The 17,268-nt window shown below is 42.0% G+C and overlaps 1 protein-coding gene across 1 annotated transcript in view; it reads left to right on the top strand.

The window, feature by feature from the left end:
• Window positions 1–17,268, top strand: part of LOC126284988 (uncharacterized) — a 357,367-nt gene that overhangs the window by 135,868 nt on the left and 204,231 nt on the right. Inside the window, exon 3 of the mRNA XM_049984278.1 lies at window positions 8,051–8,181. Within this exon, the coding sequence (XP_049840235.1) occupies window positions 8,051–8,181 (131 nt within the window). The remainder of the gene's footprint in view (window positions 1–8,050; window positions 8,182–17,268) is intronic.

Raw genomic sequence — 17,268 nt, 5'->3', positions numbered from 1 at the left:
TCAGTTTAATTAATTTTATATCAATGTGATATCAGTTTGATACCAAAATTGTGTTCATGGCGCCCTTACCCTACTACTACCACCCTTGCACCTTCGGCATAATACTTCAAAAATGGGAAACAGTCGGTTAAATCCACTGGCAGACTAACTATGAGACTATCGTGAGTTGTCTACAGACACATTTCTACGAGTAGAAAGGCATAGATACGGGCTTAAGTTACTCTATGGCACGAATGTTAGTGTGGTACAGTGGTGCGTTGATCGTATCACTTTTATTCGTGTATTAAGGAGAACAGCGTATGTAAAACTAAGTGACGCCTATAAAGAATCTATGAAGACAATGATTGATGACTATAGAAGTGTATTTATCAGCATTCTTTAAGTAACAACCATACAAACATTCCAACAATAGTTTTATCACAATGGAGAAAGGCTCCTAACTATGTAGCAGATATTTTGTTAATGCGAATACGAGAATCACGGTGTGGCTATATTGTGTTGAGCTTCATCCGACATGTAAGTCGAGTAATCAAAAATGAAAATAATTTGCTTATCGTCGTGAGATAAATAGTGTAAGTTTTCGGGCCAGTTTTGGCGCCATCAAACTCATTGGATAACAGTGTAAACAGTGTATGAGCTGTCGTGTAAACAGCACTCTTACATCAAATGCTGTTTATATAGGCAATCTGTGTTTATTGCTACACCATTGTTCTGAAGCAGGCGTATCGCCACAACTACGAGACAGTCATGTCGCCACAACTGTTTGGCGTCTACATTAAAATATTTATTTCTGTTTAACTAGAACTAGAGAATGTTCTGCTAGTTACTCAGGATATAAATGTAGCCATTTTGTAAATAAACTTTTTTTACCGTCGCCATGCAGCCGGCTATGGCATCTACGTAATATAATTCTGAACACACGTTCTATTGTCATCTCGTGCAATCGTTTGTACTGGTGGTGGTTGCGTCTTGCCAACACAATATTTCGGCGTCGGAATATTGTAGGGGACGCAGACCACAACCAGTACAGCTGATTCCACGATAAGATTCCGAATCCCCGGGAAACTCACAAATTACACATATTCCATTAACATTTCGCCATTTTCACTGGCTGACTTGGAGAAGATAAAAACCGGCCGACGCTAGTGCAGAGAAACTGAACTGAGCTGACTGAGGTGAACAACGAAAAATCTTAAAGGGGATGATTTGATGGAGATTGGTACCCCGATCCTGCGAAATGACGATCCTGCGCCTTAACCACTGCCCTACCATGCTCAGTGTTCTTAACTACTGTTCATACTGCTGTATGGCAGTAACGATTTTACACGTGACCAATATGTATTAAAGGACTGAAAAGGGCCCTAAAGTTGCATTGATAGAGAGGATTTTCACTTATTTATCTGGTGCTTCGAAAATTTCGTATTCAACGCTTACCTGCACGGGAACCAGACAAAACAGTCAGGCACGAAGTGTGTAGGATTCGCTATTTGTTGCAGCCTGCCGGCAGGTTCCACTTAAAGAACGCTCTGCAGGACGGCACAAAAGCGAGAACCTTAGTGGCGAGATGCGTATACCTTTCGTCCAGAAGGCGGAGGCAGGTAGCCAAACTTTTCTTTGAACTGATTGTTTTCCTGGAGGAAGAGGCTAGGCCTTCTCCCCCACTGCAGTCTGTCAATAAGGAGGCTAACGATGCGTGTGGAATATCCAAAGCAATCTTTCCCTCTGCATAACTTGTTTCCGACGCAAAGCCGCAAGGTAACACACTGCAAGTTGTCCTCGATCATGTGGGAATTTAAACTGCTTCTTCACCATAATATGTACCTATTTAATAGCGTATGTACTCACAATCGAAAATGACTCTGAAAAGCCATACTACTCATTAGCTGACGATGAAGTTACAAGCAGGATTAACTGAACTATTAAAATCATCTCTCATTCATCATTCACTGTATGTCATACCGACAGTCACTAATTACGTGCATCTCTGTCTGGAAATGGCAAAATACACTGTAGCGCCAAAGAAACTGGTATAGGCATGCATATTGAAATACACAGGTATGTAAACAAGCAGAATACGGCGCTGTGGTCGGCAACGCCTATCCAAGATAACAAATGTCTGGCGCAGTTGTTACATTGGTTACTGTTGCTGCAATGGCAGGTTATCAAGATTTGAGTGAGTATGAACGTGGTGTTATAGTCGGCGCACGAGTGATGGTACAAATCATCTGAGGTTGCGCTGAAGTGGGGATTTTCCCTTACGAACATATCTCGAGTGTACAGTGAACATCAAGAAACCGGTAAAACATTAAATCTCCAACATCGCTGCGGCCGGAAAAAGATCCTGGAAGAACGGGACCAACGATGACTGAAGAGAATCGTTCAACGTGACAGAAATGCAGCCTTCTGCAAATTGCTGGCCATTTCAATGCTGGCCATAAACAAGTGTCAGCTTGTCAACCATTCAACGAAACATCATCGATATGGGCTTTCGGAGCTATAGAGCTATAGAGCGGATGGTCGTATACGGGTATTGAGACCTCATGGATCAGTTAACCTTACATGTCGGCAATGGACTGTTCAAACTGGTGGAGGCTCTGTAATGGTGTGGGGCGTGTGCTTTTGGTGTGATATGGGACTCCTGATAGGTCTAGATACGACTCTGAAAGGTAACACGTACGAAACATCCTATCTTACCACCTACATCCATTCATGTCCATTATGCATTCCCACGGACTTCGACAATTCCCGCACGTCCAGAATTACTACAGAGTGGCTCCAGGAACACTCTGAGTTTAAACACTTCCGGTGGCCACCACGCTCCCCAGACATGGACATTATTGAGCATAATTGGGATGCCTTGCAATGTGCTGTTCAAAAGAGATCAACAACCCTCGTATTACGGATTTATGGACAGTCCTGCAGGAATCATGGTATCATTTCCCTCCAACACTACTTCAGACATTAGTCGAGTCCATCCCACGAAGTGTTGCGGTACTTCTGCGTGTTCTCGAGGGCCCTACACGATATTAGGCAGGTGTTCCTTTGGCTCTTCAGTGTATAACATCTCAGATGAAATTTCGAAGATTAGAAAAATTGCCTCCTAGCATTTCGTTTTGCAAGAGAGACTCGTCACAGGACATCAGATCTAACTGGCAAAATTTGTTGTAGTTGCGTATCACGTTCCCCGCGAAAACATTTTACCATTCTGAAACAGACGAACACGTAACGAGAGCTGTCTTGTTACTCCAGGTTTCGGCATCAAGCTTTCCGAGTCTGATACGAAATGTCATAGGGCAGTAATTTCCACCTTTGATAGGCCGTAAAACGAAAGAACATGAATGTTCAGAAAATAGTAACCACCAAAGCCTCTGTTGTATGAGCAATGCAGAAATCTAAGAACTTTTAGAATAACTGGAAAATGTATAATCGTAAAAGAAGTATCTTACCACTTTCTTTAGCGACGCTACGTCTGCTGTAAAAACAGATCCCACTAATAAGAAACACGTTTAACACTTTCGTTTTATGTCAGTATCGTGATTCCGAGTAGGGTTGTTTGGTTGGTTGGTTTGGGGAAGGAGACCAGACAGCGAGGTCATCGGTCTCATCGGATTAGGGAAGGACGGGGAAGGAAGTCGGCCGTGCCCTTTTGAAAGGAACCATCCCGGCATTTGCCTGGAGCGATTTAGGGAAATCACGGAAAACCTAAATCAGGATGGCCGGACGCGGGATTGAACCGTCGTCCTCAGAATAGGGTATACAGATATATCGTTAAAGGTTTGTATCACTGGGTTTTACACGAACAAATTTGAGGCATTTTCCAGAAGCTTCCTTTAATGAGGCATTGATTCCAGAATGTAAATACAAATTTTCGAGTCCTATAAATATTTTGCTCTTTTATTCGCAAGAGATGCGAGAATGGTAGCTCTGAATATATTACTTCAGTGTGCGTTCGCATTGTAACAGCTGCTTCTAGGCGAGTCAAGAGTTTTGTCAAATTCGCCATCACATTTTTGTTCGGAAAGGAAACAAATCCATTTGTGTAGGCCAGTTAGCCTGCTGCTGCTGCTGCTGCTGAGTTCGGCACCGGTTGGCTTCGCCGTTGCCTCGGTTACAGAGAGCAATTTTCTGCTCCCCTTTGCAGGCCATCAATCATTCTATCACTCACGCTAGTAGACGAGCAGGCATGCAATTCGCAGCCTCTGGTGTTACCAATTCAGCAGTGCCGGCTTCTCACTCTGCTCTTACATTCCCATATACAAGACGTTGCCTTCACTGGAGTTATGAACAATTACGATCCTCGATTTTCTCTTTAAAATATCTTGTATGCGTACAGATCTAAAAAAAAAAAAAAAAATCGTCTCAGACCCATCTTCTTCCCACTCACCCCTAGTTGAAATACATCCCCGATATTATTAAATTTTATTTTTACAATAAACAACCCGCGAAGGAAACCAAAGAGAAACTGGAAAAGGAATTAAAATACAAAAAGAATAAATAAAAACCTTGATGTTTGCCGATGACACTGTAATTCTGTTGCAGACCGCAAAGCACTTGGAAGAGGAATTGAACGGAATTAGTGTTTCGAACAGAGAGCATGAGATAAACATTAACAAAAGTAATTGAAAGTTAATTGAATGTAATCGAATTCAGTCTGGCGATGATGAGGGAATTAAATTAGGAAATGACACTAAAAGTAATAGATAAGTTTTGCTATTTGGGAAGCAAAGTAACAGATGATAGCTGAAAGAGAGATGGTACAATGTGCAGCCTAGCTATAGTACGAAAAGTGTTTCTGTTAAGATCTGATATCAAAAAATGGCTCTAAGCACTATGGGACTTAACATCTGAGTTCATCAGTCGCCTAGACTTAGAACTACTTAAACCTAAGGACATCACACACATCCATGCCCGAGGCGGATGCGAACCTGCGACCGCAGTAGCAGCGCGGTTCCGGACTGAAGCACGTAGAACCGCTCGGCCACAACGGTCGGCATCTGATATCAATTTAGGTGTTAAAAAGTGTTTCCTGAAAGTCTTTATATGGAGTGTAAACTTGGATGGCGTGTAAATTTTAATGACAGTCGAACGTGGGAAAAAATAAATAGCTTTTTGAAATATGGTGACATAGAAGAACGTTGAAGCTTGGATGGGTAGAGAAATAACAATGAGGATGCACTCTATCGATTTGCAAAAAAAAGAAATTTATGGCACAACTTGACTAAAAGAAGAGATAGATTGCTAGAAATCATCCTGAGGTACCATAAATTGTCATTTGGTAATGGAAGGACGTGAGTGATAAAAATGCAAAGACACACGAAGACTTGAACACGGTAAGCATGTTGAAATGGATGTAGGTTGCAGCAGTTACGCAGAGATGGAGAGCTGCATGAAACCCCAATTTCGGACTGTATACTTCTACTATTAATACTACTTGCATGAGCTACAAATATAAATGGTCTGATGGATTACGTCAGAAGCTCTGCGAGGCTGTTTGCGGATGATTCTGTGGCATACAGGAAAGTTGCAACGCCGGGAAACTGTTGATCTTTGTAGAAAGAGTTGTAGAGGATCGGCGCTTCATGTAGGAACTGTCAGTCGGCGCCACATGTAAATAAGTGTAAGGTTTTAAGGATGATAGGCGGAAATATCAATGTTAATCCAAATAGTCATTACTGCGCAAATCAGAAAAGCGGCAAAAAGGGGGAATTTTAAGTTACCCTTTCTCTTCCGGCATTAATGTGTTACAGGTTGTAGACGACACACACAAGTTATTTGTGATACCCCAATCTGTATGAGAAAGTTCCTCAGATGTAAAATTGACTGGGAGTTAAATGAAGACTGCGCAGTTGAGGAATTTTTCCCGCTTGCTATTGACAGCTTTAATTTTCTGATGATAAACTTTGGGTTAGCAGGTGTGGTTTTCAGATTTATACATACACAAACATTTGGACTGCGAACTCAGCAGTTATGTCTGATACGCATAAAATTTGTTCAATCTGGCTCACCCTTGACATTTCTCGTAGCGGTATTGATCCAGGCGCTGGCGCTATTCGTATGTAGCTGTCTCTCTTCAGATGCGGGCTGCTTTACGTATTAGCAGCCGCTTCACAGTAGGCTGCTGGGATCAGAAGCAGACGTAAAACTGCTGTATAAGTTAGTGTGCACCTGCATTAGTCGTCACACACACATTCCATAGCTTTGTCTCAAGACCGGTTTGTCTGCCTTTATAGTCATGCGGTCATTACTTTAAATGCTACAGTCGACTGGAATCTTAAACCGAAATAAGCATCCGCAGTACTCGTACGTTTTCGTACCAACGCACCAAAGGGATTTTCATTTTTATTTCGAAAGGACGAGGACAAATCGCTACAAGCTGGAGTGTAAGTTCTATTCACGTGCGAAGCTATCGGAAAACGATTGTACACGAGGTATGTTACAGTGCAGATATCGCAAAACCTCGGTTATCTGTGATCTAGCACAATGCTTCACGTGCAGTTAGTTCTAAAACTGAAACCGTTTACAGACAATGAAACAATTTTACAGAGGAAAAATGGGTGATGTACACATGTGGAAGTCTTGAGCTTGTGACACTGCCGCGCCGTGAAGATGTTAGCGACAATGCTACATTACTCCTTAGCCGTTTTTCCAGTGCGCTAATTATTTTGCCGGTTCCTTCAATAGCGTATTATGGTATGCACAACTAATGGTTTAGCTGACAACGGTTGATGACGGACTACCAGGTGTATTGCTTATTATTGGAATTGTTCATTCTCCAAAACGCAAGTGAGCTGTATTATGATTTCTAAGCCACAACACACAACGAATTTCTTCACACTGAAACTAAATGTATACTCCACATGCGGAGCGAATAACTAAATTGAAGATACTCCCGGATCGGTGCAATTTCATCCCTGTTACATTCACACACACACACACACACACACACACACACACACACACACACACGTTTAAAGAGGGTTCATCTCAAGAACGCTGCCCAAAACTGAGGCTGATGCAGGTATTATGCCCAGCGCGCGTCCAGCACAACGATAATTCGTAAACCAAGATTATTTTTCACTGTTGGACACAGCTAGAGCTATTGCTTCGTGACTTACTTGTTCTCAGTATTCCATGACATACCAGTACTCAGTACTCAGTTACCAAACTAAGAAAATAATAGTAAATAGTACGACGTATGACTTTTGTAATCTCTAGCTGATTATCGGGAAAATTTCAAAGCTTACATTTCAACTGAAATAAAAAGGCTTACTTTGTTCTCGCAGTTATCGTGGTCTATACTGTTCGTCCAAACCCACGTAATACATACAGAAAAATTATAAGTTAGGGTGCTTTCTTCTCATTTACTCATGCGTAAATACCACAGATGTTCGGTTCAAGTAGGAGTTGAAGGTGGCTAAATGAGCATGCAAAACGTGCTACGATTGAATTTTTTACATCTTGAACATCAAAGTAGTTTCAATCTTCAACTAGATCGTTAGTAGTGTTATCATTTCTTCCCCAACATTGGTTTTTGCATTCTTCAAAGAATATCGATTGTGAATGAAGATTAATGAGTGAAGTCAGAAACTTTTCAGTTAAGCCGAAACACGCAGCACATAGATGTTACGAACGCTTGTGCTGCATTAAGTAATTGTGTCGGAGTTGTTTTCACCGCCGGTTCGGAAATTTTTTCCCTACTCAGAAGACACATAATTTGGCCCCCTCCCTCGGACATTAGTTGCCTCTCCTTGGGATCTAGGTAAGAAGTTTAAAAACAGAGCTTAGTCTAGTGATTATGTTAGTGGGTTAGGGTTGTTTGTTCTTTTAAAATAAGTGCTAGGTAGCTGCTCGTTCGCAGACCATGTTTACTCGGACCCTGTCAGTTTCCCAGTTTCCCATGTTCCTTTACTAATTATGGTACCCTCTCTAAACAAATTTTGCAGCCCTAGCTTGGCCCCCTGCCCTGTTTGTACTATTCCGTCATTATTGTGCGAGTGTTACCTAGTCACACACGAGCTGTACAACAGTGGTGTGCTGTTTCCTTTTGCAGATCGTGCGAGATGCGCAGAAACTGGCCCTGCGCATGAACCACCGTGGCGCGTGCGCCTGTGACAACGACACCGGAGACGGCGCAGGGGTGCTCACCGCCATCCCTCACGCCTTCTACCGCGCCCAGCTCAAGTAAGTACTCCATGCTCAGTACGAGACACCGGGTAAATAGTGGCAAGTGCTTAACACAGCCAAGGCAACTCGAGACACACAACAGTTTCCATCGACAAAGGGACAAATCTCATGAAACGCAACGAAAATTTAGAAGAAATGACACGATATAAGTATCGCTCCAAAGCAGCCTCAGGGTAATAATTTATAGTCAGTTGTAAAGGCGCACGGTTCATCTTTTACGGCAACGTCTCTCCGTAATAGTATTGCCGTCAGCATTATTGCAATAGATGGCATTATTTCACGCGTTACTGTTAATGGGGCAGGATGTTGGCGGTAGTATCCAAGGTATGACGGAGGCGTGGCCGGTGTTGTCCACAAGAGTGGAGAGTATTTCGTATGGCCAGGCCATATCTACCTCTGTCCTTCTCAGTCAAAGCCGCCTCCTGAGTCTCGCCCTTAGCGGTGAAACGATATTATTTCGTTGCAGTTCCAAAGTAGACGCGCGTACTTACAGCCACTCGATTTCTTTATTGTCTACAGGAATGTGGAAGTGGACAAATGAGGGAACCATGAATTTCATAAACGAGATATATCTGCGAGCAGAGAAAGTAATACGTACAAAGACCGCTATCTGAAAAAGGACATTCTCTTTGCTACCTTCGTGTTAGAATATCTGCAGCTGTCAGCCATAATTATATTCTGCTTAGGTTCTAAAGACATATGAGCGTTTTGTACGCTAAATCACGTGGTTGTTTTTTTTTCTGCATTTCTGGACAGGAAATTGTCAGCTGCCCCCTGTCCCCTTTCGTTTGATTTGATTACGGTTCTTGTATTCGATACTTTCCATCGTGCCAAAAGTCTGGTTCGTAGATGCACATTATCTATGAAATCCTAGGTATCTTGCTTTACTGGTGAACCACGTAAAACATTGACATAGATATGTGATTGTTAGTCCAAATTTAGTTGAGCGCATTCTTTGCGTCTTTGCAGGAAGGTATTTCAAACTTCTGCTACCAAGCGAAATTTCAGAATAAAGTGTGTTTTTGGAGTTTAATAAACTGATCCTCGTATCACTAGTAGTCAAAAACTGAAGGGTGATCGCCAGTCTGGTTGTAACTGGTAGACGTCGCCGTCGTCATTCCGAAGACGGCTTCAATGCGGTTCTCCACGCTAGTTTACGATTTACAAGTCCCTTCGTCTCTGAATAACTACTGCAAACTTACACCCATTTGAACCTGCTTACTGTACGCATGTCTCGTCTCCCTCGGCAATTTTTACACCCCCCCCCCCCCCACTTCCCTCCAATTATCCGATCGACTATTCTTACATGCATCAGGGCGTGTCATTCAACTGATACCTTATTTTAGTCATGTCGTGCTATGAATTTTTTTTTCTCTTGTTCGATTTTGTACATTCTCGCCAGTTATTCTCTGAACCATCTTCTGTAGCATCACATCCGAAAGGATTATATTCTTTTCTTGTATGAATTGCTTATCGTCTTCGTTTCACTCCCACACAAGGCTGCATTCCAGTGACATTTCTTCAGAAAAGACTTGATAACATTTAAGTTTGTTAGATGTTAACCAGTTTTTTCAAAAATAGGTTTTTCGATGTTCCAGTCTGCATTTTATATTTCTCATCAGCTATCGACTAGTCAGATACCGTTGTCCTCAAATAGCAAAACTCGTCATTACTTCCAGTGTCTCATTTTGTAATTAATTTTGTTGGTGGTGTTCTTATAACTTATTTTGTAACCACTTTAAATTCCTTTCAGCTGTCCTAAGTCGTCTGCATCTTTAACAAAATGTTATCGTCAAGCTGCTAAGCTTTTATTTTTTTTCTCCCTAAGCTTTAATTCGTATCTAAATTTCACCATAATTTTCTTTACTGCTTGCTCAGTGTACAGACAGAATAACATCGGCGATAAGTCACAATTGTCTCACTCCGTTCTCGGCCATTGCTTCCCTTTCATGCCCTTCGTCTCCTATAACTACAGTCTGGTTTTTGCACAGTTCGTAAAATGTCTTCTTTTATTTTATCCCAGCTACCGTCAAAATATTCCAGTAAAAGTTACCGAGAGCTTTCTCCGCAAACGCTATAAACGGTGGTTTCCTTTTCCTCGACCTATCTTCTGAAATCAATCGCAGGGTCAGTATTGGCTCTCGTGCTCTTACGTTTATCCAGAACCCAAACCGATCCTTTCCGGCGAGGGGGGGGGGGGGGGGTCCTGCCATGTTTTCCATTCTTTTGTAAATTACTCACGTAAGTTTTTTTTTGCAAATATGACTTATCAAAATGATTCGCTATTATTCACATCTGTCAACACCTGCTTACTTCGGAACTGGAATTATCTTACTCTGGAAGTCTAAAGGTATTAAGCCAGTCTTATATAAATTGCACAACATGTGCAGTCTTCCATATTGGTAATGATTTTACCAATATTTCAGACTAATTGCTTTTACTGTATATTCAAAATAGTGTTTCGACATTCTGGTAAAAGACTGGAAAATATTCATATCTAACATTAGTTCACGAGTTAAATTTTCAGAAGCAGTAAACCAACTTGAAAAAGATAGCAACCACAAAGTCCAGTTTCTCCTGCTCTTGGTAAATTTTCTTCATCTGGAATGCAAAAGCCGGAGAGCGGCATTGCTTGCTGGGCCATATTGTTAGCAGTATGTTTCAATAGCTCCTGTAAGCGGATCTTAAGAAAATATTTTGGCAACGGTCTGTACATAGGAAAAGTAGCAAGTTGCGCCGTGGTTTGGATTCCACGCTAAACTGTAGGCGCTCGTGTAACTGACTGGGGAAATCTGTTCAAATTGCGAAGGAAGGCAAGAGCACATCACCTCGAATAGGGTCACACCTAGTAGCATCATGAGTTTCAAACCAGTGCGGGCTGAAAATAGTTTTACCTCTTCTTGTATAAAACTTCACCTTTTGTATTATAAAACTCTTTCTACGTGTAATATATTAAAGGTGATGATAATTGTAACTTCAGTGAGAATGATCCAAGCTAAACGAAACTCGGACTAGAGAAAACTATATCAGTAACTGAATAAGATTGCAGACACATGTAGTTAATAGGTAGAGGCAATGCTGTCTTCACTTACGTGACTGGAGAGATCAGTTTTACGCAAAGTTCAGTCTGTGAAAACCAGTCAGACGTAGTGGAAACGTGATATCCGGTCTTAGTGTGCTCTTTAGATGCCAGAGGACACAGTATCAACGCGTGACCTCGAACGGAAAGGTATACGTGGCTTCCAGGAAATTGCTTTATGGTAGCGTGACATTTCTACGCACACAGCTCCGACAGGGAGCGATGAATGGAAGAGGGTTTTACGCAACTACAGCGAATCTTGAATCACGCACTGTGAGCGCAGTAATTAGTGACTGTATTTCTTCCCTTTGATCATAGCAGTCAGTATTGTTGATATATCTTTAGTGCACTGGAAGGGTTCTGGACCTGTCTTTGGTATCAGTAGTACGCCTTCTGATATGGGTTGGTCCGGTGGCAAGCATGATATGAGATAGGCTTTCATTGTCCAGAAACCACTAATGACTGGGACTGCAATGGCCCCATTAACGGCGTCTTTTTACGAGCTGAGCGGCAAAATGCACTGTTTTCGGATGAGTATGCCTTCAGTGTGCCCACCGTATACAGGCTAGTGGAAGTCCTACAATCTGTCCGCAACGCTGCTCAAACATGCAGGCTGCCAAACACAAAGCGTTAATGAATAATGACAGAAGAAGAAGAAGAAGAAGAAGAAGAAGAAGAAGAAGAAATGAATTAAAATTTGTGGCACGGCCGGGACTTGAACCCTGGTCTCCTGCTTACTACGCAGATATGCTACCATTAGTAGCATGGCTAACACAACTGCATGGACTACCCTACTCCTGTGCCCTCCCTAACACAAACTACAATTCATCCCTTCAGACCATTTTCCCCCTTCTTTAATTAACGCTGGTGTAATGGTTAGGACATCTACCTAGTAAGCATTGCTTCGGTTTCTCTCCTTATCAAAGATAAAGTTGAGACTCATACGTCTAAAGGAATATGAATTCCTGTCAGATCAGTGGATCACCTAGACAAAGTATTATGGCTTGTGGGACTATTGGAGCAGATATGTGAAATTTATTCCTTCTTACTATGGGAATTCCGGATGGCTATCAATATGCTGGAGAGCTTGTAAAATCAGAGGTACTGTCCCTCTTTCAAGCAAACCCAGCACACACATTTCGGACACATGCGGCGAGGAAAGTGCGGGCCACCTTCGAAGTAGTGGCGCATACATACCTTGTGAGAGCAGATTATTCAGCTGCATACTCTCTCCTCTCCTCCCCAACCCACCTCCCTGCCCCCTCAGCGATGTGTTGCCATGAGTCAGAGATAATGTACAAGTCTATGCGCTAAGATCATTCGTGCATTGCCGTGCATCTAGTCTGTGGTATAAAGACACACATCCTATTTCTTGGTTTTGCAATTTTCGCGAATATTAGTGTGTGTTAAGAAGTGTGCCTTTTTCTCCTCGCTCACTGACCTGTTCTCTAACAGGCTTTTTGGCGAGTAGCTGAGTTGCTGTGCGGTACAAGCGCGCCCGGAATCTCGTGCATGTAACGAGAGAGCGTGCCCATTTTGATGCAAATGAAGCTCCTCGGTTCGTTTAGAGGACGTAACGACAGAGGGAAATGGTTATTGCGTCCATCAGTCCACTGGGTTGTGTCATAAGCTGATGCTGTAGCGGCGAGCGATGCAAAAGTAGCGCTCGTCATGACCAGATACTGGACAATTCAGATAGCAACTGGGTGAGCTTTTCTCCTGCGCCACTACCGTATTTTAATCATCAGTCTTGGACTGGCTTAGTGGTCAGTTTCTTACTACTTCTTCTCTATGTATATGTTACCTCTAGCATCCTCAATAATTTGTTTTACATATTACCTACTTTACCGGTTCCTCCTTTTGTTTAGATTTTCTAGTACGCACCACAGCCTTCCATTCCACTGTGTACTTACCGTTAATGAAATCGGTTGTTTCGTTGAGACAGTTGATAATCTTGTCTTGACCTTACATGCTGCTCAGGATATAAAATAAATGAACTTGAAAGAGTTACGCGTACTTCTCAGGAGCGTGCTTTTCGAGGAAGAATTGAAAAGATTGAATATCAAAAAATCCTTTCTACACTACAATAAACTTATTTCTCAAAAACTTGCTTCACCACGATACATTTCATCCGACATCCAAGCCTTGCAGGAAATTTGATGCTTTGAGCTCCGCAGAACGGTGAATCTGGCCATAATGTTTTTAAATTTGGGAGTAGAAAATAAACGCTAGTGATTTGTTCTGGAGAAAGCAAATATTTTAGTAGTTGCAAAAAATGGTTCTGAGGTGTTTTTAAGCACGTCAACAATAGCCGTTTACCTTTTTCCTCGCACGTGATAGCAAACCGTACTATTAAAAAGAAAAACTGTTGCCATGGCTTTTCCTGTAAATGTCTCTGTTAAGGCATGATGAAATTTTCTGGTTAATACTACTCATGCGTTGTAAATTTTGTCTCAAATGCAATTAATTGTTTTTATAAATGAGGTAGGCGATAGTGAGTAGAGTCTGACTGTTGGTGTTGATAACTGTTAGAGAAAGGAAAAGGTGCAATCCATTGCTGACACATAGTATATTACTCTAAAAAGTATCCGAAAGTTCACAGGATATTACTCTCAAAAAGCACCCAGAAGATCACTGGGGGTCAGTCAACACGTATGTCATTGCTTTCACCCCATGTGCTGCTATGGAGAGGTTTTTGAGACGAGTTGCTTTCAGATTTGAAGTTGCAGGTGAAGATTTTATTACCTGTGATTGATACGCTCTTCAAAGAAATTTGGTGTGTTACTGACACTGCTAGGAAAAGGTCCCACGCTTTCTGTTCTGATCGTCATATCCAAATGTTTGTGCAATAAATATCCGAGGGTGAGTCATATGAAAACCTTAATTTTTTTAATATTATTTATTGTGCAGAAGTGGTACAAAGCTGTACCACTTTTCAAAGTAATCTCCCCACGCTCAATGCAAGTCCTCCAGCGCTGTATAAATTCCTATAGAAAATTCTTTTGGTAGTCCGCGCAACCACTCATGCCCCGCGTGGCGTACCTCTTCATCAGAGCGGAACTTCTTTCCTCCCATTGCGTCTTTGAGTGGTCCAAACATATGGAAATCAATTGGGGGCAAGGTCTGGGAGTACGATGGTTGAGGAAGACACTCAAAATGCAGGTCTGTGTTTGTTGCAACTGTTCTACAGGCAGTGTGGGGCCTTGCATTGTCATGTTGCAAAAGGACACCTGCTGACAGCAGTCCACGTCGCTTTGATTTGATTGCAGGCTGCAGATAATTTTTTTTAGGAGATCTGTGTACGATGCACTGCTGACAGTGGTCCCTCTAGACATGTAATGCTCCAAAATGACGCCTTTTTTGTCCCAAGAGAGTCAGCATTAACCTTCCCTGCTGATGGTTCCGTTCGAAATGTCTTTGGTTTTGGTGATTAGGATTGGCACAATTGTTTGCTCGCTCTCTTCGTTTCCGGTTGGTGGAAGTGAACCCAGGTTTCGTCCCCAGTAACGATTCTTGCAAGAAAGCCATCACCTTCTCGTTCAAAGCGCCGAAGTTCTTCACAAACATCAACACGTCGTTCTCTCATTTCAGTTGTCGGCAGCCGTCGCACCCATCTTGCAGACACTTAGTGAAACTGGAGCACATCGTGCACAATGTGGTGTGCTGACCCATGACTAATCAGTAAACATGCTGCAATGTCATTCAGTGTCACTCGGCGGTTTTCCTTCACTATGGCTTCAACTGCTGCAATGTTCTGTGGAGTCACAACACGTTGTGCCTGACCTGGGCGACGAGCATCTTCCACTGAAGTCACACCATTTGAGAACTTCCAACTCCATTATTAGACTTGTTGCTGTGACAAACATGCATCACCGTACTGAATCTTCATTCGTTGATGAATTTCAATAGGTTTCACACCTTCACTACGCAAAAACCGAATAAAAGAACGCTGTTCTTCCCTGGTACAAGTCGTAAGTGGGGTGGCCATCTTTATACTGATATTGCGACGGTATGTGCGCATCTGCACTATGCTGCCACCTACAGTCCATTCTGCTCGCTGTTTATGGCACGCTTACCAACTTACAGGATAACGGCGCGAAATTTCGATTTGTTATTTCATTTGACTCACCCTCGCATATTCAGTCAGTTTGCAATCGTCCAACTTACCTTTGATTCTGTTGAGCATAGACACAGTAGTGATAGTTTCAGGACATATCGACCATTAAGCATCACGTGATGGTTCACTGACTATTCAGCTTTTTCTGGAAGTTCCAGCCAGTTACCTAATTAAACCTCTGCTCACTATGAAAATAAAACGCAGTCGTCATAAATTAAAAGGATTTTTGAAGACTACACCGCCATTGGACCGTATATTACTGTATTTTTTTTCTGTACATTCTAGATTTCGACTTTTACGCCGTTATCGATTACAGTGCTAAATATTCTGAGACCATTCGCACATCATACCTGGTAAGTGATACGACGTGTTAATGGTCGATGTACATTTAGCACTGTACTCAATAATGAAGCAAATGCCGAAAACTACATTGTACGGAAGATAAACATGTAATACACAGTCAAATGGCGGTGTACTCTCTCAAAAACTATGGTATGACCGTGTCTCAGCACCGTCGACAACTTTGGAAAGGAGTAATAAATGTGTTAATATTCATAACTTGGAGAAAACAGCACCCAAAAAAGTAAAAGTTCCATAACTGAGCAGGAATCGAAGTATAGAAAGGATTGTGTTTCATAACCGTTCCCAGAACGACCATTGAGAATACTGTACCAATAAAGCGGAGAATAATTTACCAATAAAGCGAAACGCGTCTGACGTAATACTTTTTATCTTACACTCTCATATAACAAATGTAACTACTTTAAGCCATACATATATTGTGTTCAGACTATCCTCGTCATAAGCAGCATTTCCCCTGAATGCTTTGTTCGCCAAATCGCCTGTGCGGAATGGAATGTGAAGATGACCAACGAATGTCTAAAACAAAAGGTCATGTACAATACAATCGCTCTTCTTAAGTCATGATTTCGTGTTTTTTCTGAAAATAGAACTGATCATAACAGCTGCTACGAAAGATGATCGTACAAACATATTTCTGTTGCTCTGATTGTCGTGAGGAGTTACCTTTGTTCATTTATTTGGTCAATGTTTCCCAGATTTATTTTCGGGTTCAGGTCGTTGTAGTGATACTTCCGTTATTTCTAGCTACCCTGTTTCCACATTGTCGAGATATCAGTTCATAGATTTCCAATTCAACCCTTGGCGAGATGTTCGTGGGTTCGTTCGTTATGTGGCTTCTCTAGTCTAGTTTCTCACGCTCGTGTTTCCCTACCCTCTATGTAATTACCAAAGGACATTCATTTTCATTAGGATCTATCTTTCTGTACGAAAAAATTATGGGTATTGAGTGTGTGGAATTTGCGGTGATTGTTGGCCGCTAGTATGTACATTTAACGGCTTTGTTTTTTTGTATTTTTTATTAATGTATGCTGTTTTAGTGCAGCTGGCAGTACTTTCAGCATTCTATTACTATTCTATCCTGGATGTTCTATTAAAGTAGTATAAACACTTAATGCACAATTTACTGTTGTTGCTGCCAGAGAGTGAGTGAAACACGAAGATGGTCTGAGCAGTTCTTGTGTCACGTAGTGGCGCTGGACGCACAGATTTTGAGACGCGCGAACAAACTGCTGTGTCCACAGACTAGGCATTCTCTCAACAGTAGGCGGAGTATGTTGTGGAGATGGGTTTATTTCGGACGGCACGTGTCGGTTTTTGTGACTCTGCCGCTTGCGCTGATTACTCAAGGCTCCTAACGTTAAAGCCCAGCTCTCTTCAAGAAACTTTGTTCGCACGCCTTTCCTTCTAGTGCCCTTGTTCCTTTGCCAGATGTTTAACTGAGTTTCTTTGGACGGAGTGATGTAGGAGCAGTATGCTGTATTCCATGATGTTTCGTTCAGATCTCAATTGGCCGTAATTTTAATTT

Source organism: Schistocerca gregaria, chromosome 8 (genome assembly GCF_023897955.1).
Source record: "Schistocerca gregaria isolate iqSchGreg1 chromosome 8, iqSchGreg1.2, whole genome shotgun sequence".
Classification (NCBI taxonomy): Eukaryota; Metazoa; Arthropoda; class Insecta; order Orthoptera; family Acrididae; genus Schistocerca; species Schistocerca gregaria.
This window is presented reverse-complemented; position numbering and strand designations above follow the sequence as displayed.